Source organism: Scyliorhinus torazame, chromosome 9 (assembly GCF_047496885.1).
Source record: "Scyliorhinus torazame isolate Kashiwa2021f chromosome 9, sScyTor2.1, whole genome shotgun sequence".
NCBI classification, from domain to species: domain Eukaryota; kingdom Metazoa; phylum Chordata; class Chondrichthyes; order Carcharhiniformes; family Scyliorhinidae; genus Scyliorhinus; species Scyliorhinus torazame.
The window spans coordinates 120,156,928-120,181,663 of NC_092715.1; the positions used below are offsets into that span (position 1 = coordinate 120,156,928).

Genomic DNA, 24,736 nt, shown 5'->3' on the forward strand with positions numbered 1-24,736 from the left:
CATTCAACTAGGTAGCTTTACTGGGCAGGGAATTCCACAGATTCACAACCCTTTGGGTGAAGAAGTTCCTCCTCAACTCAGTCCTAAATCTGCTCCCCCTTATTTTGAGGCTCTGCCCCCTAGTTTTGATTTCACCCGCCAGTGGAAACAGCTTCCTTGCTTCTATCTTATCTGTTTACTTTATAATTTAATGTTTCTGCAAGATTCCTCCTCATTCTTCTAAATTCCAATGTTAGTAGTCCCAGTGTACTCAGTCTCTCCTCATAAGCCAATTGTCTCAACTCCGGAATCAACCGAGTGATTCTCCTCTGCACCCCCTCTAGTGCCAGCACATCCTTTCTCAAGTAAGTAGAACAAAAAAGTACACAGTACTCCAGGTGTGGCCTCACCAGCACCCGATACAGCTGCAACATAACCTCCCTGTTTTTAAACTTCAACCTTCGAGCAATGAAGGACAAAATTCCATTTTTCTTCTTAATTGCCTGCTGCACCTGCAAGCCAATGTTTTGCGTTTCATGTATGAGGCCTCTGCACAGAAGCATGCTGCAATTTTTTTACCATTTAAATAATAGTCCATTTTGCTGTTATTCCTACCAAAACGAATGGCCTCACATTTACCAGCGTTGTACTCGATCTGCCAGACCCTTGCCCACTCATTTAAACTATCTATATCCCTCTGCAGACTTTGTGTCCTCTGCACACTTTGCTCTAACTCATCTTCGTGTCATCTACGAACTTTGACACAGTACACTTGATCCCCAACTCCAAATCAGCTATATAAATTGTAAACAATTGCTGTCCCAAGACTGATCCCTGAGGCACACTACTAGCCACTGACCGCCAACCAGAAAAACACCCATTTATCCCCACTCTTTGCTTTCTGTTAGTTAACCAATCCTCTCTCCATGCTAATATATTACCTGTAATGTCATGCATCTTTATCTTATGCAGTAGCCTTTTGTGCGGCATCTTGTCAAATGCCTTCTGGAAATCTAGATACACCACATCCACCAGTTCCTGTTGTCGACCATGCTTGTAATGTCCTCAAAGAATTCCAGCAAATTAGTTAAACATGGTCTGCCTTTCATGAACCCATGCTGCGTCTGCCCAATGGGTCAATTTCTCGCCATGCTATTTCTTCCTTGATAGATTCAAGCATTTTCCCCACTACAGAAGTTAAGCTAACCAGCCTATAGTTGCCTACCTTTTGTCTACTTCCTTTTTTAAACAGTGGCGTCACATTTGCTGTTGCCCCAGAGTCCAGCTAATTTTGGTAAATTACCACGAGTGCATTTGCTATTTCCCCCACCATCTCTTTTAGTATCCTGGGATGCATTCCATCAGAGCCAGGAGACTTGTCTACCTTTAACCCCATTAGCTTGCCCAACACTACCTCCTTAGTGATTTAAAAAAATAAATTTAGAGTACCCAATTGTTTTTTCTTATTGAGGAGCAATTTAGAATAGCCAATGCACCAACCTGCACAACGTTTTGGGTTGTGGGGGTGACACGAAAACAGACACTGGGAGAATGTGCAAACTCCACATGGACAGTGACACCCCCCTGCCCCCCCCCCCCCCACCCCCCCACCCCCCCCACGGGGCTCCAGGGTCATCCGACACTCCAAAAATGTCACCCCTGGATTTGGAGTCACCCTCCCTTCCAGGACATGTGACATGACATCCGAAAATCCCTGCCAAAAACCACTCAGCCTCGGACATGCCCAGAACATGTGTACATGATTCGCAGGAGCTCCCCCACAGTGCTCACACCTGTCCTCCACCTCCTCAAAAACCTACTCATCTGGGCCACAATCATATGAGCCCTGTGGACTACCTTGACTTGGACCAGGCTAAGCCTGGCACATGACGAGGATGCATTGACTCTCCTCAGGGCCTTCTCCCATAATCCGACTTCCAACTCCCCTCCCAGCTCTTCCTCCCACTTCCTCTTCACCTCCCCAATTGGAACCCCTTCCCACTCCATCAGCTCCTTACATATTTCCGAGACCCTCCCCTCCCCAACCCCTGTTTTTGAAATCACCTTCTCCTTTAGTCCCCTTCGTGGGAGGTGAGGGAAGACAGGGACCAGCCTCCGGACAAAATCCTACACTTGCAAGTACCAGAACCCATTCACCTCTGGCAACTCAAACCCCTCCTCTAGCTCCTCCAAGCTTGGGAAACCCTCTTCAATGAAGAGATCCCCAAATCTCTCATTCCCTGCCCGCTGCCACCTCCTGAAGCCCCCGTCCAGCCACCCCGGAGCGAACCGATGATTGTCACAGATTGGTGACCACACCGACGCCCCCGCCAGTCTCATGTGCTGCCTCCACTGCCCCCACACTCTTGGGGCTGCCAGTACCACTGGGCTTGTGGAGTACCGAGCCGGCGAGAACGGCAGAGGTGCCATTAACAAAGCCTTCAGACTCGTGCCCTTGCAAGATGCCGCCTCCACTCACTCCCATACTGACCCCTCCCCCACTACCAATTTCCTAACCATCGCTATATTGGCTGCCCAGTAGCAATTAATAAAATTCGGAAGGGCTAAGCCCCCCTGCCCGCGCCCCTGCTCAAGAAGGACCTTCACCCGCAGGGTTCTCCCGGTGCATATAAAACCCGAGATTATCGCATTCATCTTCCTAGAAAATGCCTTCGGGATGAAGATTGGAAGACAGTGAAACACGAACAGCAATCTCGGGAGGGTTGTCATTTTCACAGTCTGTACCCTCCCCGCCAATGACAGCGGGAGCAAGTCCCACCTACTGAAGTCCCCTTTCATTTGCACAATCAACCTGCCCAAATTTACTTTATGAAGCTGACCCCAGTCCTTTGCCACTTGAATCCCCACATACCTAAAACTCCTTCCCACCACTTTGAACGACATCTCCTTCAGTCTCCTCTCCTGCCCCCTTGCCTGGATCGAAAAAACCTCACTCTTGCCCATATTCAGTTTGTAACCTGAGAACCGGCCAAATTCCACTATTCCAGTATTCCCATAATTCCTGCAATCCCCCCCCCCCCCCCCCTCCCACTGATCTGTTATATAAAGGAGCAAATCGTCCGCATAGAGCGAAACCCTATGTTCCACCCTCCCCTCTCAATTTGTTCGATGCTCGCAGCGCCATTGCCAAAGGCTCTATGGCCAGGGCAAACAGTAGTGGGGAGAGTGGACACCCCTGTCTCGTCCCTGACACAGACTAAAATATTCTTATCGAACACATTCGCCACCGGTGCCTGATATAGCAACCGGACCCAATCCACAAATCCCTGCCCAAACCCAAACCTTCCCAGGACATCCCACAAATACTTCCACTCCACCCGATCAAAGGCCTTTTCTGCATCTATGGCCACCACCACCTCAACCTCGTGCCCCTCTGCAGGCATCATTACTACATTAAGGAGCCGCTTAATGTTGGACATCAGGCGTCATCCCTTAACAAATCCCGACCTGTCCTCCCCTATTATCCCCGGAACACAATCCTCTAATGGCATGGCCAAGATCTTTGCCAGCAATTCCGCATCCACATTTAGCAGGTAGATTGGCCTATACGACCCCTAGTTCCTCACTGTAACCAATCACTATTTGTCAATGTACCATTTGTCAATGTTCTCTTTTGATTATTCTTTTTGTCGACTATGTACGTACTGTGTATGTTCCCGTGGCCACAGAAAAATACTTTTCACTGTACTTCGGTACATGTGACAATAAATGAAATCAAACCAAACAGCTCTCCGCATCCTTATCCCGCTTCAAAATAAGGGAAATCGATGCCTGCGATAACGTTGGGGGGGCGCACACCCAGCTCCTTAGACTCATTAAAAGCCTTTACCAGAAGTGGCCCCAACAGCCCGGAAAACGTTTTAGAAAACTCAACCGGGTACCCGTCAGGTCCCGGGGCTTTGCCTGATTGCATCGCCCCCAACCCATCTATAACCTCCCCAAGCCTAATTGGGTCTCCCAAATCCTCCACCAACTGCTCAGCTATCCTCAGGAACTCCAGCTGCCCCAGAAATCGCTTCATCCTCTCCTATTTATTCCGATTTATACAATTTACTATAAAACTCCCAAAACACATCATTCACCCTCTCCGGATCCAGAACCACCTTACTCCCTGTATCTTTCATTTTCCCAATCTCTCTCACCGCCTCCTGTTTCCTCAACTTGTGCGCCAGCATCCTGCTGGCCTTTTCCATATATTCATACACCGTCCCCTTCATCCTCCTCAGCTGTCGCTCCGCTTTACCTGTGGACAGGAGCCCAAATTCTAGCTGCAGTCTCTGACGCTCCTTCAAAAGCCCTTCATCCGGAGACTCCACATACCTCCTGTCCACCTGTAAAATTTCATCTACGAATCTGTCCAACTCCGCCCGCTCAGCCTTCTCCTTATGGACCCGAATTGAGATGAATCCCCCCCTAATGATCACCTTCAGCGTCTCCCAAACCACCTCCGCCGAAACCTCACCCATGTCATTGATCCTTATATATCCCCGAATGGTCTCCCACACCTACTCACATGTCTCGTCCTCTGCTAACAGCCCCACATCCAACCTCCATTGTGGGTGTTGGGCCTTTTCTTTGCTGATTTGCAAGTCCACCCAGTGCGGGGCGTGGTCTGACACCACTAATGCTGAATATTCAGTATCTACCACCTCAGCCAGCAGCGTCTTGTCCATAACAAAAACGTCTATCTGGGAATACACCTTATGCACATGGGAGTAGAATAAAAACTCTTTACTCCTCGGCCTCCCAAATCTCCACGTATCGACCCACGCCATGTGCTCCATGAATCCCTGGAGCTACTTCGCCATGGCTGATACCTTCCCAGACTTAGAACTCGACCGGTCCAACCTTTGATCCAGGACCGTATTGAACTCTTCCCCCATAATCAGTCGATGTGAATCTAGGTCCGGGATCTTCCCCAGTACCCGTCTTAACAGACATATATATTTACCAATACCAGGCCCATTCCCTCCAACTTCCCACTAACCATAACATATCTAAACCCCCCCCCCCCCCCCCCGGTCCGCTCCTGTATTCCCCATCTCGAATTCCACCCGCTTATTAACCAGGATCACCACCCCCCTCGTTTTAAGGTCGAGCCCCGAATGGACACCTGTCCAACCCATCCCTGTCCAATCTGATCCCCCACCTTCAAATGTGTCTCCTGCAACATGACCACGTCCGCCTTCAGATGCCTCAAGTAACACGATCGTGGTGGTCAAGCTGCCAAGACCCTTGGGACTCACTGGCTCGGAGTTGCCGGTCGGTGCTGCGTGTGTCCGACGGGGGGTACGCGGCTTCCCTCCCGACAAGGAATCGGGTATCGGGTTCAACTACGAAATATGGTGCAACTGGCTCACGCCGTCCAAGCGGAAGAGGTACGACCCATGTATGGGAGCTGTGTGCGGCCCTTTAGTTCTTCCCGCGAACACACAGGCCCTTTTGCTGGCCCATTCAGTCCCTGAATGTTCCACGTGACCAGCCTGGTCGGGGGGGCACCCCGTCCCCCTCCCTTGCCAATCAAATAACCTTACCTAGGCCAGTCTTGGGTCGATGCCCCGCACCTCCCCTGGCCCGCCCTCAGGCAACCACCATCATCAACCCTCCTCTTCCACCACTTTGAAAGTCCCCTCCCCGTCAGCAGTTTAATCCCCCCCCCCAACTCACCCACTCGATCTTCAGCTCACCCCCCCACATTACTTCCGTGAACTAGCCCGCCCAGCTAGCCTGGCAGTCCCCGCCCATGGCGCCTAGCATCTACCCCACACTGATTCCCCTCCCCCCACTTTTAGTGCAAACAGTCAAAACAATCAAAACACAGGCAAGAAGTAGAAACAAACAAACAATCCCTCCCAAGGTCCGAACTCCGAGACCCACCCCTCATCTCTTAACAAAGAACTGTAAACCAGCCTAACCCCAAACAACCGAAAAACGAAAGAAACCCAAACAGCAAAAACCCAAAGTTTTTCACAGTACAATAGTTCCCCCTCCTCTTCGCGAGCTTTGCCCCCAGGTCCTGGTACACCCGAATCTCAGCACTTTCCCAGGTGCATCACCTCGTCTGCCTGGCCCACCTCATGATATGTTCCTTATCCAGGAACCGATGCAATCGTAACACCATCGCCCTCGGCGGCTCGCTCCCCTGGGGCTTGTGCATCAGTGCCCTGTGGGCCTGATCCACCTCCAACGTCCGGTCAAACGCACTTTCCCCAAGCAGCTTCTCCAGCATATTCCCAACATACGTGCCTGCATCCGTTCCTTTCACTCCCTCCGGCAAGCCCACACTCCGGATGTTCAGCCTAAGAGAACGGTTCTCCAGGTCCTCCACTTTCTCCAGCAGTCGCTTCTGCTGGTCTCTCATCAATCCCATCTCAGCTGCCAACGAGGTGGACTGTTTCTCATGCTCCCCCGCCAGCTCCTTCAACCTCTGGATCGCCTGTCCCTGGGCTGCCAGTCTCGTCTCCAAGTGGTCAACCACCGCCGTGATCGAGTCCACCGCCCGGGCCAGGTTCCCCAAACTTTCCTTCCCTGTTGGCTGATTATCCTTTTTTCTACAGTCCTTCCTTTTCATTGGTATATACTTTGCTGAGCACTGTGAAAAATTGCTTTGAAAGTCCTCCACTGTTCCTCAATTGTCCCACCATAAAGTCTTTGCTTCCAGTCTACTTTAGCCAACTCCTCCCTCATCCCATTGTAGTCTCCTTTGTTTAAGCACAAGTCACTGTACTTTAATTTTAACCATACTGTGATCACTCCTTCCGAGAGGATCCCTAACTATGAGATCATTAATTATTCCTATCTCATTACACAGGACCTGATCTAGGATAGCTTGCTCCCTCATAGGTTCCATTACACCTGTTCAAGAAAACTATTGTGGATGCAGTCTATGAACTCCTACTCAAGACTGCCTTGACCGACCTAGTTTGACCAATTTACATGTAGATTAAAATATCCCATAGGGCAGCATGGTGGCGTAGTGGTTAGCATTGCTGCCTCACGGTGCCGAGATCCCAGGTTCGATCCCGGCTCTGGGTCACTGTCCGTGTGGAGTTTACACATTCTTCCCGTGTTGCGTGGGTTTCACCCCCACAACCCAAAGATGTGCAGGGTCGGTGGATTGCCCACTCTAAATTGCCCCTTAATTGGAAAAATGAATTGGGTACTCTAAATTTTTTTTTTTTTTTTTAAATATCCCATGGTAATTGCCATACCATTTTTGCATGCATCAGTTTTTCTTTGTTTATTGCACGCCCCACTGTGATGTTATTATTTGGTGACCTATTACCAAATAATACTACGCCTATCTCCTTTCTCCTTACTATTTCTAATTTCCACCCAAATGGATTCAACCTTTTTCTTCATAGAACCAAAATTATCTCTCGCTACCACCCTGATGACATCATTAAATAACAGAGCTACACCATCTCCCTTACCTTCCTGTCTGCCCTTCCGAATAGTCTGATACCCGTGGATATTTAACTCTCAGTCGTGACCACCCTGCAACCATGGCTCTGTAATGGCCACTAAATCGTACTCATTCGCAACGATTTGTGCGTCAACTCATTTACCTTGTTTGAAATGCTGAGAGTATTCAGGTAAAGTGCCCGTATGCTAGTTTTTATACCTTCGTTTTGAATCCCAACACCTCCATTAATAACATCTCCTGAGTTCTTTCCTTTAACTTCTTTCATAATTTTCCATATAGTACCCACCTCCCCATGTGCTAACCTGCCGCTTTGCTTCCCATTAGCCATTATACTTCCTGTAGTTTTACCCCCCCCCCCCCCCCCCCCCCCCACACACACACACACACACACACACACACACACTTGCTAGTTTAAAGTCCTTGTGACCACCTATTTATCCTTTCAGCTAGAGCACTGGTCCCAGATCAATCAGGTGACTCAGCAGCCCTATCTCCACAGCCCACTTAAATATATATCCAATTGTCTTTTAAACCTCCTATGGAATCCACCTCTACCACTCTCCCAGGCAGCGTATTCCCAATCCCAACAACTCTGAGTAAAGAGGTTTTTCCTCATCTCACTCCTAGCTTTCTTGCTGACCATCTTGAAATTGTGACCCCCTAGCCACTGATGTACCATCTCGTGGAAACAATATCCTTCTACCCTGTCAAAATTGTTCATAATTTTGAACACCTCAATAAGGTCACCTCTTACGGTTGAGGACTCTGGGTCTGTACTCGTTGGAGTTCAGAAGGATGAGGGGGATCTTATTGAAACTTACAGGATACTGCAAGGCCTGGATAGAGTGGACATGGGGAGGATGTTTCTACTTTTATGAAAGACTAGAAGCAGAGGACACCATCTCAGACTGAAGTGACGATCCTTTAAACAGAGATGAGGAGGAATTTCTTCAGCCAGAGGGTGGTGAATCTGTGGAACTCTTTGCCGCAGAAGGCTGTAGAGGCCAAATCACTGAGTGTCTTCAAGACAGAAATAGACAGGTTCTTGATTAATAAGGGGATCAGGGGTTATGGGGAGAAGGCAGGAGAATGGGGATGAGAAAATATCAGCCATGATTGAATGGTGGAGCAGACTCGATGGGCCGAGTGGCCTAATTCTGCTCCTATGTCTTATGGTCTTAATCTTCACTGCTGTATGGGGAACAAGCCCAATTTCTCCAATCTTTCTTGTAGGTATCACAGTGGTTAGCACTGTTGCTTCACAGCACCAGGGTCCCAGGTTCGATTCCCGGCCAGGGTCACTGTCTGTGCGGAGTCTGCGCATCCTCCCCGTGTCTGCGTGGGTTTCCTCCGGGTGCTTTGGTTTCCTCCCACAAGTCCCGAAAGACGTGCTATTAGGTGAATTGGACGTTCTGAATTCTATCTCCGTGTACCTGAACAGGCGCCGGAGTGTGGCGACTAGGTGATCTTCACAGTAACTTCATTGCAGTGTTAATGTAAGCCTACTTGTGACAATAATAAAGATTATTATTATTATTAGATAATTATTGTATCTAAAATTCCCCATTCCTGGTATCATTCTCGTAAATCTCCTCTGCATTCTCTCAAGGGCTTTAACATCCTTCCTTAAATAAGGTGCCCAGCACTGAACACATTGTTCCAAATGTGGTCTGAGCAATGATTTGCAGAGGTATAGCATCACATCCTTGCTTTTATACTCTATGCCTCTATTTATAAACCCAAGGATCCTATAAGCCTTCTTGATAACTGTTTCAACTTGCCTCGCCACCTTCAGCGAATTAGGCACTTGAACCCCAAGGTCCTTCTATTCCTGTACTCCCCTCAAAGTTGTGCCATTGAGCCTATATTGTCTCCCCATGTTTCTTCTACCAAAATGCATTACATGATACATTGCTGCAGAGAAATTCAGGTGTCTGCCTATTTTTACAACTTGTCAGCTGTGTGTGTGAATGAAGAGATCGTCAGTGATTTCAGAGAGAAAGCCAATTACCTTGTACTGGCCAAGGCCTTTGTGCAGCAAGTTGGCACAACTAGGGTCTTGCAGGGGACCTGGACTGCAGCTGTAGTGCACCCCAATCAGTAACTCACATCCTTGAAGACTGCCCCCTGACAATTCAGCAGAAGGCTCAGAGAGCTCCATTTAGCCACTGCGGAAGCAATTGCTTGGTTCTGTGATTACTGCACATGCTTTAAAAAAATAACCGTGTACTATTTATTGTATTTAATGTGAAGAATTGCTGAAGTTAGCTGTTATGTTTAAAGAAGATTTTTAACGATGCGGTGGTGAAGTAACTCAAATGTTTTCCATGCCTTCCTAGCTTTTAACTATTAGAAATAAATGTTGCCTTAGATGAAAGAGAGCCTAATTTTGCTTGGACTGTCATTAATGTGAATATTTGGGGCATCGCATCTGAATTTTGGAGCAGTAAAATAGCTTAATGCTCTACCATTAAAGGTAACTTGCTTCTGGAAGCTTGTGTACTATGGTTGGAAAAATCTAATACAGAACTTCAAAATGTCTGTCTTTATAGTTTGTGTTTAGCTGTGTATCAGAGATTGGGCCAAGGGGCAGCACGGTGGCGCGGTGGTTAGCATTGCTGCCTCATGGCGTCGAGATCCCAGGTTCGATCCCGGCTCTGGGTCACTGTCAATGTGGAGTTTGTACATTCTCCCCGTGTTTGCATGGATTTCGCCCCCACAACTTAGACGTGCAGGTTAGGTGGATTGGCCAAGCTAAATTGCCCCTGAATTGGAAAAAATGAATTGGTACACTAAATTTATAAAAAAGAAGAAAAAAAAAGAGATTGGGCTGAGTCAGATTTTTTAAATGTTATTCATTCGTGGCATGTGGGCATCACTGGCTCATCCGGCATTTCAATTGCCCATTCCTAATTGCTCTTGGGACGATGGTAGTGAGCTGCCTTATTGAATTGCTGCAATCCATGTGTTGTAGGTACACCCACAGTGCTGTTAGGGCGGGAGTTCCGGCATTTTGACCTGGTGAGAGTGATGGCACAGCAGGATATTTCCAAGTCAGGATGGTGTGTGGCTTGGAGGGAAACTTCTAGGTGGTGGTGTTCCCATGCATTTACTGCCCTTATGCTTCTAGATGGTAAATAAAGGAGATTGGTAGAAGGATTAGAATGTGAGGGAAAAACATCTTCACTCAGAGGGTGGTGATGTCTGGCAGAACCCAAACTGAGCACAAGTAAACAGGCTATTGCTAAGCAAGTGCCACTTGATAACACTGTTGATGACCCCTTCCTTCATTTATGCTGTGTTGTGTTGCTGATCATTTGCTGATACCAGAATAAATGTTGCTTTTAAAGTAAAGAGCGTATTGTGAAAGGGGCTGCTGAGGGAAACAAAATGAGTCCTCATGAAAGATGTAGAAATTATTTTTTAAAAAGTGATAGCTCATATGGATTTATCATGTATATACTCCTTTTATATCTGCAGTTTCTGGTAAATTTTGAAAGAAAGCAGAATCCATTGCTGAAAAGGATTCTGCCACAAAGTCCCTCCTACATAGCAAGAGAAAGCTCAGCTTAATATATAAATCACATACATTTACAATGCTTAAAAGCTACAAATCTGGGATTAAACACAACAGAAATCTAATTTCTGCAAACAAACAATTCTTTCGCTGAAGGAGATGGATGGTTTGCCACTAGAGCTGCTACATTTACAACAAGCTCACTAAATAGGCTGTACTTTCAGTTCCTCTGGGAGGTGCCTTCAATCTAGCAGCTGAACAGCGCACAAACTGGGGGAGGTACTGTGGGACTGACTTCTAAGAGAGCATAACAGCAGGGACTGGACAACTTCTGGGCAATTTTTTAACCAACTGATGATTAATTGTTCAACCCATGTTATCACACTTTGACATAATGTGTTACTCTACGTTTAATTATTTTTGAAGTGGAGGCTGTTCGGCTTGTAGAGGATGTCAGCAGGCTTGCATCATTAATTCAGGCTGTGAGTCCGTTTTTGGTTGAAAATGGCTGGCTTTACTGGAAAGTAGCAGACAGAAGAAGCTGGAAGCAGTTGGCACTGTATATATGCTTAAATTCTGGGACATTTCGATTCTGCACAGTAAGAGCTAGCACTATGAGCTCTGGAGTTATTAAATGTGGAACAGATTCAACTACAGAGAAAAATGAGGTGAGTGCTGGTTAACTGAAAGTGGGCTGTGGGGAAGATGAAACTTTAATGGACTTTGTGCATCTTTGGACTTTTGAAGCTTAAAGCATTCGTCAGGAAATGATCTGCATGCTTTTGCATTGGCACAGCATCAGTTCAGATTTGTCAGGAATGTCAGTTGGTCAGGAAAAGCGGTTAAGGGAACATTATTAAGTGTGTTTTGCAGGAGAAATTTTGAGTAGAGAAAATTTTAATTTTTATGCTCGTCGAAGAAATTCATTTAGTTCAATATTCAAATTACAAAATTTCCAGTTAAATTTGGCAATAAATTACAAATATCGGCAGCAGCTAAAGTCTTCCTCCTCTTTGCTTTGAACAGACAGTGATATTCCAGATGCCAGGATGGAGTTGATTGTTTTCTTAACTGGGGGAAGGGTCAGGAAGTTGATGCTTTAGGAGAGTTTAATGTTCCGAGCAAAGACCCGATAGAACTCATTTTCCTTATTTGGTCTCTTGAATAAACACTTGCTCCTCTCTATCACCCCCCCCCCCCCCCTTCAGAAATATTTCAGTTTTGCTGAAGTAAAGACTTTGTCTTGAAAACCTAGTTTGATTTTGTTCTATGAATTTAATGTCTGATCAATCATTATACATTTTCTGCCTTTCTTTCACTTTTTAACTGTGGAATCTGTCATGATATGCACTCATACACATAATGAGATACAGACAGGTGGTGACAGACACCCAGTACAGCCAATCAACACACAGGACAGAACACAACCAATCACCAGGCAGAACACTAGAAGAGGGTTTCCCACTATAAAACACACGAGGCATCAGCACTCTGCCTCTTTCCACTGGTGACAACTGTAGTAACAGTCGGGGTGTATATATCAGTTAGCACCTTCGACACATGGCTCAGAGCTAGTTAGTTATAGTTAGCACACTTAGATCAGTAGAGTGTCAACCCACAGCAAGCTGTATGCACTGCTCCAGAAGTTCAATAAAACATATTGAACTAACGTCTAAGTTTGGTGTCTACTTTACAGTACAACTGCATCCAGTTGCAGTCCGTGTTACCCCAGGGTGAATAACACGACATGGTACCAGTAGTCTATCTATGTGGTTTACCTCGAGTGATTCAGTGATGAACCAACGAGTGCCTTCCAACGGCATGGAGAAGATCCAGGCCCCTCCACAGCTACGGATCTCCGGCAATCTCGGCGCCAACTGGCAGGTCTTCAAGCAGAGGTTCCTTCTCTACATTGAGGCCTCAGGCCTCGAGGCTGCGTCCGATGCCAGAAAAATCGTGCTGCTCCTATCAGCTGTGGGGGGACCAAGCCATCCAAATTTTCAACTCGCTCACTTTTGCCGACGGCGAGGGCAAGACCAAATTCAAGACCGTTTTAGCTAAATTCGACAGTCACTGTGAAGTCAAAACGAACAAGAGCTTTGAGCACTATGTCTTCCAGCAACGCCTTCAGGGTAAGGATGAACCTTTCCAATCCTCATCCCCGTATATTAGCACAGTCCTGCAACTATGGTGACATCGCTGATTCCATCATCAGGGATCAGATCGTGTTTGGGGTCCACTCCGACTCTTTCCGGGAGCAGCTCCTCAAAAGTAAAAACATGACCCTGCCAGTCGCAATCGAGACGTGTAAAGTGCATGAACAGGCGAGAAATCGGTACTCCTGTTTCAAATCGGCAGAACAGGAACAACTTGCCTCCCACGAGGCAGAGAGTGTACAGGTCATCACCCGGATGCGGCGCCTCAATATCGACGAAGGCGGCCATTTCACGCGCTTTTCCCGGGGTCCCACGCATGCGCACCACGAACGGGAGAACGAAGCATCCGAAGATCAAACTGCGCAAGTGCGAACGTCGGCTGACCGCACTGCGCATGTGCGACGACGCACGGAGCGTAACGACGTCAACGTCATGACATGCCCGAACTGCGGCACCGCCCACTTAAAGCGGCAAAAGGCAGGCGATGTTTAAATTGTGGGAAGCCTAGACATTATGCAGCCTTGTGCAGGTCTGCACCACCGGTCAAGGGCCAGCGATCCCATTTCCAACGTAAACTCGTTTGATGTATACAGCAACGTCTACTGGATTCTGATCCTGGTAGCCCTACTGATCCAGAGGACGACTGCCTGGAGCCCCCATATCGTGTGGGCATCATCACTACATGTGAATATGCCTTCTCAAATTCAGCAAGGTGCCTATCTATCCTTAATGTGGATTCTGTGGTCGAATGGCGTGCTGTCATCCACGTTAACCAATGCAGCATCCAGTTCAAGCTGGACACTGGTGCTTCAGCCAATCTCATCTCTCAAGCTGATTTTGACCGCATTAAAAAGCAACCCAAAATTCTTGCACCAGCCTGCCAGCTCCTTGATTATAATGGCAATGCCATAACTGCATTAGGATCTTGTCATCTGTTTGTCCCCAACAAGACCATCAATGCCACACTGTCATTCAAAATCATCAAGCCTGACAAGGCATCCCTGCTTGGTGCCCATGCATGCAAGCTACTCAACCTCGTACAGCGAGTCCATGCCATGTCCTCTTCCAATGTGGATCTTCAGGCTGACATTGATGACATCCTGGCGCAATATCCGGATGTGTTTAGTGGAATGGGGATGCTGCCAGGCTGCTACAGGATCTTACTCAGGTCTGATGCCACGCCTGTAATCCATGCACCACGCCGGGTGCCGGCTCCACTAAAGGAACATTTAAACGCACAGCTGCAGGAGCTCCAAGACCAGGGCATAATCTCTAAAGTGACGGCACCGACTGACTGGGTCAGCTCGATGGTCTGTGTGAAGAAGCCCTCAGGAGAGTTGCAGATATGTATAGATCCAAAAGATCTTAACCGGAACATAGTGCGGGAACACTACCCGATTCCGAAGCAGGAGGAACTGACCAGTGAGATGGCACATGCCAAATTCTTCACGAAGCTAGATGCATCGCGTGGTTTCTGACAGATACAACTGGACGAGTCCAGCAGGAAGCTCTGCACGTTCAATACACCTTTCGGAAGATACTGTTATAACCAGATGCCGTTCGGCATTGTTTCAGCCTCTGAAATCTTCCACAGGATGATGGGGGGCATTGAGGGTGTGCGTGTCTACGTAGATGATGTAATCATATGGTCCACGACCCCGGAGGAACACACATCTTGTCTCAAACAAGTCTTTCGACGTGACCATGCAAACGGCCTCAAGTTGAACAAGGTCAAGTGCTCCTTTGGCATGTCATCCATCAAGTTCTTGGGCGACCAGATATCCCAGCAGGGTGGGCGACCAGATATCCCAGCAGGGTGTGCAACCAGATTCGGACAAAGTCGAGGCCATTTACGCCATGAAGACCCCGGAAGACAAAAAGGCGGTACTATGCTTCCTCGGTATGGTAAACTTCTTGGGGAAAGTTAATTCCCAACCTGGCATCACACACCACGGCTCTCAGGCATCTGGTGAAGAAGTCCACTGCATTCCAGTGGCTACCCACACATCAAGCAGAGTGGCTCGAGCTAAAGGCAAAGCTCACCACTGCTCTGGTACTTGCGTTTTTTGACCCGGACAGGAAGACAAAAATCTCCACGGACGCAAGCCAGGACGGCATTGGTACGGTGCTCCTCCAGAAGGATGAGACCTCGTCCTGGGCTCCAGTGGCTTATGCGTCAAGGGCCATGACTCCTACTGAACAGAGGTATGCCCAGTTAGAAAAAGAGTGCCTTTGCCTCCTAACCGGCATTATGAAGTTCCATGACTACGTCTACGGTCTACCAACCTTCACAGTGGAGACTGACCACCGACCCTTGGTCCATATCATTCATAAGGATTTGAATGACATGACTCCCAGGCTTCAGCGCATTCTCCTTCGACTCCGCAGATATGATTTTGAGTTAGTATACACACCAGGCAAGGAGCTAATAATTGCGGATGCCCTGTCACGCTCCATCACCTTGCCCTGTGAACAGGTTGACTTCATCCGCCAAATTGAGGCGCAGGTGCAACTGTGTGCCAGCAACCACCCAGCCTCATGAAAGGGTGATCAACATTCGAAGAGACTGCTAAGGACTCTCTTCTGCAGCGTGTAATGCACTACCTCGCAAATGGTTGGCAAAAAGGACAATGCCCTCCGTTCTTTCATGTCAAGGTCGACCTGACAGTCGTCGAGGGGATCCTCCTCAAGCTAGATCGTATCGTTATTCCTTGCAGCCTGCAGAGCTTAGTGATCAAACAAATCCACGAGGGACACCTCGGTGTCAAAGTGTAGGTGCAGGGCCCGGCAGGCTGTCTATTGGCCTGGAATCAACCAGGACATATCCAACATGGTCCTCAATTATGTGACCTGCGACGTCCGGGTGCGGCGATGACCAGCTAAGTCGCACGTTTCGGCAGCTCCCGGTGGAACGGACTTTTGGGCTCTTAATAGGAGCCCCATCGGCAATTTTAACGGCAAATAACACTGTGCGGTAATCCAGAAGGGAATCTCCCCTGGACACGGATGGAAAAAAGAGAGGAAAGTAGCCGGATTGCCGTGGATCCTCAAGAGCAGCGGCCAGGAAGGCAGGCACAAAGCAAGATGGCGCCGGAAGGAGGCAGTTTAATATGGGGCCATGACCAACAAGAGTTCCTGCGGCATTGCGTAGATGAACTCAAAAAGGAGATGAAGAAGGAGCTGTTGGCCCCGATATTACAAGCGATTGAGGGGCTAAAGGAGGAGCAAAAGACCCAGGAACAGGAGCTTCGGGTCGTGAAGGCAAAGGCTGCTGAGAATGAGGACGACATACAGGGCCTGGTGGTGAAAATGGAGATCCACGAGGCACAACACAAAAGATGTGTGGAAAGGCTGGAGGTGCTGGAGAATAATGCGAGGAGGAAGAACTTAAGGATTCTTGGTCTTTCCGAAGGTGCAGAGGGGGCGGACGTTGGGGCATATGTGAGCACGATGCTGCATTCGTTAATGGGATCGGAGGCCCCGACGGGTCCGCTGGAGGTGGAGGGAGCCTATCGAGTTATGGCGCGAAGACCGAGGGCTGGAGAAATTCCTCGAGCAATAGTTGTGAGATTTCTCCGATACAAGGACAGAGAGATGGTCCTTAGATGGGCCAAGAAAACTCGGAACAGTAGGTGGGAGAATGCGGTGATCCGCGTGTATCAAGATTAGAGTGCGGAGGTGGCGAGAAGGAGGGCAAGCTTTAATCGGGCCAAGGCGGTGTTGCATAAAAGGAAGGTCAAATTCGGAATGTTGCAGCCGGCGAGACTGTGGGTCACACATCTAGGGAAACACCACTATTTCGAAACGGCAGACGAAGCGTGGACATTTATTGTCGAGGAGAAGCTGGAGTGAGCGGGCCAGAAGAAAAAGAACGTTTGGGACAAAAGTGGGGGGGTGAATTTGTGGGATGAAGGGGGGAAAAGGGGGAAGAGAAGACTTCCCAGATTGTTAAACCTGCGACCCTGTAACTTCTCTCTCTTCCCCATGTCGTGGGGGAGGGGTTGAGGGAGGATGAGGAGCTGTGGGCGCCGGGCATTGGGGGCGGGGCCAAAAGGGGAAGCGCGGGCTTTGTTCCCGCGCTATGGTAATCATGGCGGGGACAGGGAAGCAGGAAGGAGGGGGCCTCGCACAGTGTGAGCCGAGGTCACGGGGGGAAGCTGAGGTCGGCCAGACTTTGCTGACTTCTGGGAGTAACATGGGGGGTGCTATTACGCTAGCTTGGGATCTAGCGGGGGAGGGGGGGTTAACTGGGTTGCTGCTGCTGGGGAGAAGGGGGAGTTGGTATGGGAGGGGGGGGGGGGGGGTCGGGGAAGGGGGGGGGGGGTCGGGGCGGGGGGGCGCCGCCTGGGGGGGATACAGCTACGTGGGAACCGGGTGAGGAGCTGGATTGAAAAAGGAAATGGCTAATCGTCAAGGGGGGGGGTAAAGAGCCCCCCAACCCGGTTGATCACGTGGAATGTGAGAGGGCTGAACGGGCCGATTAAGAGGGCACGGGTACTCGCACACCTAAAGAAACTTAAGGCAGATGTGGTTATGCTTCAGGAGACGCATCTGAAGCTGACAGACCAGGTTAGACTTCGCAAAGGATGGGTGGGGCAGGTGTTTCATTCGGGGCTAGATGCAAAAAACAGGGGGGTGGCCATACTAGTGGGGAAGCGGGTAATGTTTGAGGCAAAGACTACAGTAGCAGATAGTGGGGGCAGATACATGATGGTGAGTGGCAAACTGCAAGGTGAGGCGGTGGTATTGGTGAACGTGTATGCCCCGAACTGGGATGATGCCAATTTTATGAGGCGTATGTTAGGACGCATCCCGGACCTAGAGGCGGGAAAGTTGGTAATGGGTGGAGACTTTAATACGGTGCTGGACCCAGGGCTGGACAGATCGAGTTCCAGGACCGGAAGGAGGCCGGCTGCAGCTAGGGTGCTTAAGGATTTTATGGTGCAGATGGGAGGAGTAGATCCCTGGAGATTTAGTAGACCTAGGAGTAAGGAGTTTTCGTTTTTCTCCTATGTACATAAAGTATTTTCACGAATAGATTTTTTTGTTTTGGGAAGGGCACTGATCCCAAAGGTGACGGGGACGGAGTACACGGCTATAGCTATCTCGGATCATGCTCTACACTGGGTGGACCTGGAGATAGGGGAAGAAAAACAACAGCTTCCACCCTGGAGAATGGACATGGGATTATTGGCAGATGAGGGGGTGTGTTTAAGGGTGAGGGGGTGTATTGAAAGGTACTTGGAAATTAATGATAATGGGGAGGTACAGGTGAGAGTGGTCTGGGAGGCACTGAAGGCAGTGGTTAGAGGGGAGCTGATATCTATTAGGGCACATAAAGGAAAGCAGGAGGGTAGGGAAAGGGAGCGGTTGTTGAAAGAACTGCTGAGGGTGGACAGACAATACGCGGAGGCACCGGAGGAGGGACTATACAGGGAAAGGCAAAGGCTACATATAGAGTTTGACTTGTTGACTACGGGTAAGGCAGAGGAACAATGGAGGAAGGCACAGGGTGTACAGTACGAATATGGGGAGAAGGCGAGTAGGTTGTTGGCCCACCAACTGAGGAAAAGGGAGCAGCGAGGGAGATAGGGGGGGTGAGAGATGAGGAGGGGGAGATGGAGCGGAGAGAGTGAATGGAGTGTTCAAGACATTTTATGAAAGATTATATGAAGCGCAGCCCCCGGACGGGAAGGAGAGAATGATGTGCTTTCTGGATCAGCTGGAATTTCTTAAGGTGGAGGAACAGGAGAGAGTGAGGCTGGGAGCACAGATCGAGACGGAGGAAGTAGTGAAAGGGATTGGAAGCATGCAGGCGGGGAAGGCCCCGGGACCAGACGGATTCCCAGTTGAATTCTATAAGAAATATTTGGACTTGCTGGCCCTGCTACTGATGAGAACCTTTAATGAGGCGAGGGAAAGGGGGCAGCTGCCCCCGACTATGTCAGAGGCAACGATATCGCTCCGCCTAAAGAAGGAAAAAGACCCGCTGCAATGCGGGTCATACAGGTCCATTTCCCTGCTGAATGTGGATGCTAAGATCCTGGCCAAGGTAATGGCAATGAGGATAGAGGATTGTGCCCCGGGGGTGGTCCATGAGGACCAAACTGGGTTTGTGAAGGGGAGACAGCTAAATACAAATATACGGAGGCTGCTAGGGGTAATGACGATGCCCCCACCAGAGGGGGAAGCGGAGATAGCGGTGGCGATGGATGCCGAGAAAGCGTTTGATAGAGTGGAGTGGGATTATTTGTGGGAGGTGATGAGGAGATTTGGCTTTGGGGACGGGTATATCAGGTGGGTACAGTTGCTGTATAGGGCCCCGATGGCGAGCGTGGTCACGAATGGACGGGGGTCTGACTATTTTCGGCTCCATAGAGGGACGAGGCAGGGATGTCCTCTGTCGCCGTTATTGTTTGCACTGGCGATCGAACCCCTGGCCATGGCACTGAGGGGTTCCAGGAAGTGGAGGGGAGTACTTAGGGGGGGAGAAGAACACTGGGTATCTCTATATGCGGACGATTTGTTGCTATATGTGGCGGACCCGGCGGAGGGGATGCCAGAGATAATGCGAATACTTGGGGAGTTTGGGGATTTTTCAGGGTATAAACTGAACATGGGGAAAAGTGAGTTATTTGTGGTGCACCCGGGGGAGCAGAGCAGAGAGATAGAGGATTTACCGTTGAGGAAGGTAACAAGGGACTTCCGGTACCTGGGGATCCAGATAGCCAAGAATTGGGGTACATTACATAGGCTTAATTTAACACGGTTGGTGGAACAGATGGAGGAGGATTTCAAGAGATGGGACATGGTGTCCTTGTCATTGGCAGGTAGGATGCAGGCGGTTGAAATGGTGGTCCTCCCGAGGTTCCTTTTTGTGTTCCAGTGCCTCCCGGTGGTGATCACGAAGGCTTTTTTCAAAAGAATTGAGAAGAGCATTATGAGTTTTGTGTGGGCTGGGAAGACCCCGAGAGTGAGGCGGGGATTCTTGCAGCGTAGTAGGGACAGGGGGGTGCTGGCATTACCGAGCCTAAGTGAGTACTACTGGGCCGCCAATGTTTCAATGGTGTGTAAGTGGATGGGAGAAGGGGAGGGAGCGGCGTGGAAGAGAATGGAGAGGGCGTCCTGCAAGGGGACTAGCCTGCAAGCAATGGTGACGGCGCCGTTGCCGTTCACACCAAAGAAATACACCACAAGCCCGGTGGTGGTGGCTACATTAAAAATTTGGGGGCAGTGGAGACGGCATGGGGGAGGGACGGGAGCTTCGGTGCGGTCCCCGATAAGAAACAATCATAGGTTCGTTCCGGGGAGAATGGATGGGGGATTTGGAGCATGGCAAAGAGCTGGGGTAGTACAATTAAGAGATCTATTTGTAGATGGGACATTTGCGAGTTTGGGAGCGCTGACGGAGAAATATGGGTTGCCCCAAGGGAATGCATTTCGGTATATGCAATTGAGGGCTTTTGCGAGGCAACAGGTGAGGGAATTCCTGCAGCTCCCAACGCAGGAAGTGCAGGATCGAGTGATCTCAGAGACATGGGTGGGGGATGGTAAGGTAGCGGACATATACAGGGAGATGAGGGACGAGGGGGAGATCATGGTAGATGAGCTGAAAGGGAAATGGGAAGAAGAACTGGGGGAGGAGATTGAGGAGGGGCTGTGGGCGGATGCCCTACGTAGGGTAAACTCATCGTCCTCGTGTGCCAGGCTAAGCCTGATGCAATTTAAGGTGCTACACAGGGCGCATATGATTGGAGCACGGCTTAGTAAATTTTTGGGGGTAGAGGATAGGTGTGCGAGATGCTCGAGAGGCCCAGCGAATCATACCCACATGTTCTGGTCATGCCCAGTACTACAGGGGTTCTGGGTGGGGGTGGCAAAGGCGCTTTCGAAGGTGGTGGGGGTCCGGGTCAAACCAAGCTGGGGGTTGGCTATATTTGGGGTTGCAGAAGAGCCGGGAGTGCAGGAGGCGAGAGAGGCTGACGTGTTGGCCTTTGCGTGCCTTGTAGCCCGGCGCAGGATATTGTTAATGTGGAAGGAAGCTAAACCCCCGGGGGTGGAGACCTGGATAAAAGATATGGTAGGGTTCATAAAGTTAGAACGGATTAAGTTCGTGTTAAGGGGTTCGGCTCAGGGGTTCACCAGGCGGTGGCAACCGTTCGTTGACTACCTCACAGAAAGATAGAGGGAATGGAAAAGACGTAGATAACAGCAGCAACCCAGGGGGGCGGGGGGGAGGAATCGGACGGACTCTCAGGGATGTTATTGTATATGTATAGGTATTTGGTATATGTAATTGTATATTGGATTGTTGGACTGTAATTTTGGAGAGTATTTATTTTGGACAAGGCAGTGGCCATTTAGTTTTGTTTTTTTGTTATTGTTTATATATATATTATTTATTTATTTGTTTAAAACTGGCCACGGTTATTTATATTGCTTTATTGTTGTGTAAAAGAAACACTACGTATTGTTATGTTTGGCCAAAAAACTTGAATAAAATATATTTTTAAAAAAAAATTATGCGACCTGCCAGCGCTTCCAGCCTGCTCCGGCGAAAGAAACACTCCAGCAACACGAGATCGTGACCTCTCCGTGGTCCAAGGTGGGAATCGACCTTTTTCACGCGAATGGGCGTGACTATGTGCTCATCATAGATTACTTATCAAGGAAGTTGTGAAGCTGTCAGACCTCGCATCAAGGACAGTCATCAAGATCTGCAAGGAGACATTTGCCAGGCATGGTATTCCGCTCACTGTCATGAGTGACAATGGTCCCTGCTTCCACAGCCAAGAGTGGTCCAGTTTTGGCAAGTCGTACCAATTCAAACACATTACCTCAAGCCCACATTACCCGCAGTCCAACGGGAAGGTCGAGAAAGGGGCCCATATAGCGAAGCAACTGCTCTGCAACTTGCGGACTCTGCTTCTGACTTCAACCTTGCGCTGTTGACGTACAGGGCAACCCCTCTGTCCACCGGTATGTCTCTGGCACAACTCCTCATGAATAGAAACTTGCGGACGACTGTTCCGGCCATACACTTAGCATACCTGGATCACCTCCCAGTGCTGCAAAAGGTGCAGCAACTCAGGAACCGGCAAAAGCTGACGTACGATGCTCATGCTACCGATTTGCCTGTGCTATCTCCGGAAGATGCTATTCGCATCAAGCTACCTGATGGAGGCTGGTCAGCCCCAGCTGTTGTTGTTCGACAGGCTGCTCCCAGATCGTTTGTAGTTCATATGGCTGATGGCTCCATTGTCAGGCGCAACAGAAGGGCACTACGCAAACTTGCCTGCCCACCACCAAATCTCACCTTTCTAGATGTTGCTGTGCCTCCTCTGGATACCTCGCACCACAAGGCCACCAATCTGGCAGCAATCCCGCCTGTCAAGGCGCCGTCGTCCCCACCTCCACCTCTCAGGCGGTCGACAAGAATCCGAGGCCAGCCCCAAAGATTGGACTTATAGACATTTATCTTGTAAATATTGTTCTGTATCTAGACACCTTTCATGTACATATTCATTCACTCACCATTTAATGTCAATAGTTATACATGTACATAGTTGTATATGCTCTAAGCAACCGCCAATTTTTTTTTTTAAAAGGGGGGGATGTCATGATATGCACTCATGCACATAATGAGATACAGACAGGCAGTGACAGACACCCAGCACAGCCAATCAACACAGGACAGAACACAACCAATCACCAGGCAGAACGGGGGTTTCCCACTATAAAACACACGAGGCATCAGCACTCTGCCTCTTTCCACTGGTGACAACTGTAGTGACAGTCAGGGTGTATATATCAGTTAGCACCTTCTACACGTGGCTCAGAGCTAGTCTGGTCTAGTTAGTTATAGTTAGCACACTTAGATTAATAGAGTGTCAACCCACAGCGAGCTGTGCGCACTGCTCCAGAAGTTCAATAAAACGTATTGAACTAACGTCTAAATTTGGTGTCTACTTTACAGTACAACTGCATCCAGTTGCAGTCCGTGTTACCCCAGGGTGAATAACACGACAGAATCCTGCATTTAGGTTTGGGGAGAAAAAAAAGTAATTTTCCATGTTTCCCCATTATTATGGGATTGTGTTTTTAAATTGGATAAATTAATGCGATTTGGCCCAATAAATAGTATGACTTTGCTATTCGTGCATTTAAATATAACTACATTTGAACCCTTCAGCATCGCAAACTAATACCTTTTTTGTTTAAAAAGAATCCTGCATGATATTAATGGTTTGCTGCATCTTCATGAATTTATAACTCGATTTCTTTGCTTGTGAAAAAGATTTAAGATTTCAAGTGACAATGACGTCAACTTTGAAACTATCTAGGGGCAAAAACAGCAGTTCTGGATTATTGTGTAATTTGCAAATGATTTAAAAATGGTTATTTTTCGTACTCCTTTTTGGAATTAAAAAAAATGAAATCATTGCAACAGCAAATTGGTACCAGAAGTGCAATAGAAGGGTTAGTACTGCAATGCTTTTAGTAGATAAAATTACTAATGAGAGTTTCCACTGTGGCCATTGTCACACTTAAACAGACAATTTAAATGATTTTGCTTTTTAGCTACTGAGCTGTATGAAATAGGATTGATTAGTTGCAGCATGTACTGCAAAAAAGAGCTCTGGTAAATTATTTTGATTAAATTAAGGTCAAAATGTCTGAGTGAGTACCAATGACAGTAATGATCTCCAGGTTTTTGCAGTGAATATTTGGCAAGGATTCTGTTCTTTCTCTGTGATATTAAAATATTTCCAGCTGTTTGGGCAGAGACAGAAACACTAAGGAAGGGTAATTGTGTGTGTTGTTGGGGGGGTTGCTGTGCGGTGGTTTGACGCTGGGGTGGGGTGGAGTGGCTTGAAGGCACCCAAGTCTAGGATTATGAACATGGGTCACATCATATGCCACAAAATGTTGGGGGCTGTTATTTTCCCCTCTTGCCCCACAGTTGCACTCGTGTTTGGAATGTTTAGTGGGGTTATTTTAATGTAGATTTTTAACAATGGCTTGTGGAAATATTCAGGTAGATATAATATTTTACATATGTTGTTCATCTTTATAGCACAAATAAACACATTGTTGATCCTTACAGCAAGAGTAAACACCTACTTGTGTGATTTATCAGTATGACGAACTATTTAGCCACTGGCTCTGGTTTTTGTATATTGACCAATTGTGCAACTAATTTCTATTTTAAAAGCTGACCTGAATGATCCTTGGATATAAAATAATTTTAAACACTTTTGAAAAGCAGTGCTCCCCGATGTATTGCACTATCTCTTGTGATGTTACACATAGATGGTCTGTTCCTTAAGAACAATCGGTGGACCTGGAAATGATCGCAAAATACGTTTCGGCCATGGTCAGCCCTGGAGCGTGATTTAACGCTGACTAGCCAATTAACAAGAAGCCAGTGTCAAATGCATGCTGGGAAAGGCTCTGATGTGCAAAAAGACATTGGGGCGGGTCTGCCAGTGCAACTTACAATTCTGGCCATGTTTTGAAATTAAATTCAGTGGCCATGCACAAGAGTGGCAGTCTTCGGGGTCTCAACATCCAGATCTGTTCATGGGGAGGAGGGCCAATGCCCTTGCCTTTGCCTCCCTAATCGTTTGCCGGAGA

At 48.4% G+C, this 24,736-nt stretch overlaps 1 protein-coding gene across 4 annotated transcripts in view; it reads left to right on the forward strand.

Moving 5' to 3' along the window:
• mcc (MCC regulator of WNT signaling pathway) overlaps positions 1–24,736 on the forward strand; it is a 322,837-nt gene that overhangs the window by 83,263 nt on the left and 214,838 nt on the right. The window contains exon 1 of one of the 4 annotated variants that reach the window (XM_072516458.1): positions 11,243–11,611. The exons of the other annotated variants lie outside the window; for them this stretch is intronic. Coding sequence (XP_072372559.1) covers positions 11,558–11,611 — 54 coding nt within the window. The 5' untranslated portion in view covers positions 11,243–11,557. Of the gene's footprint in view, positions 1–11,242; positions 11,612–24,736 lie in introns of those variants that run through there. 4 annotated transcript variants of the gene reach the window in all.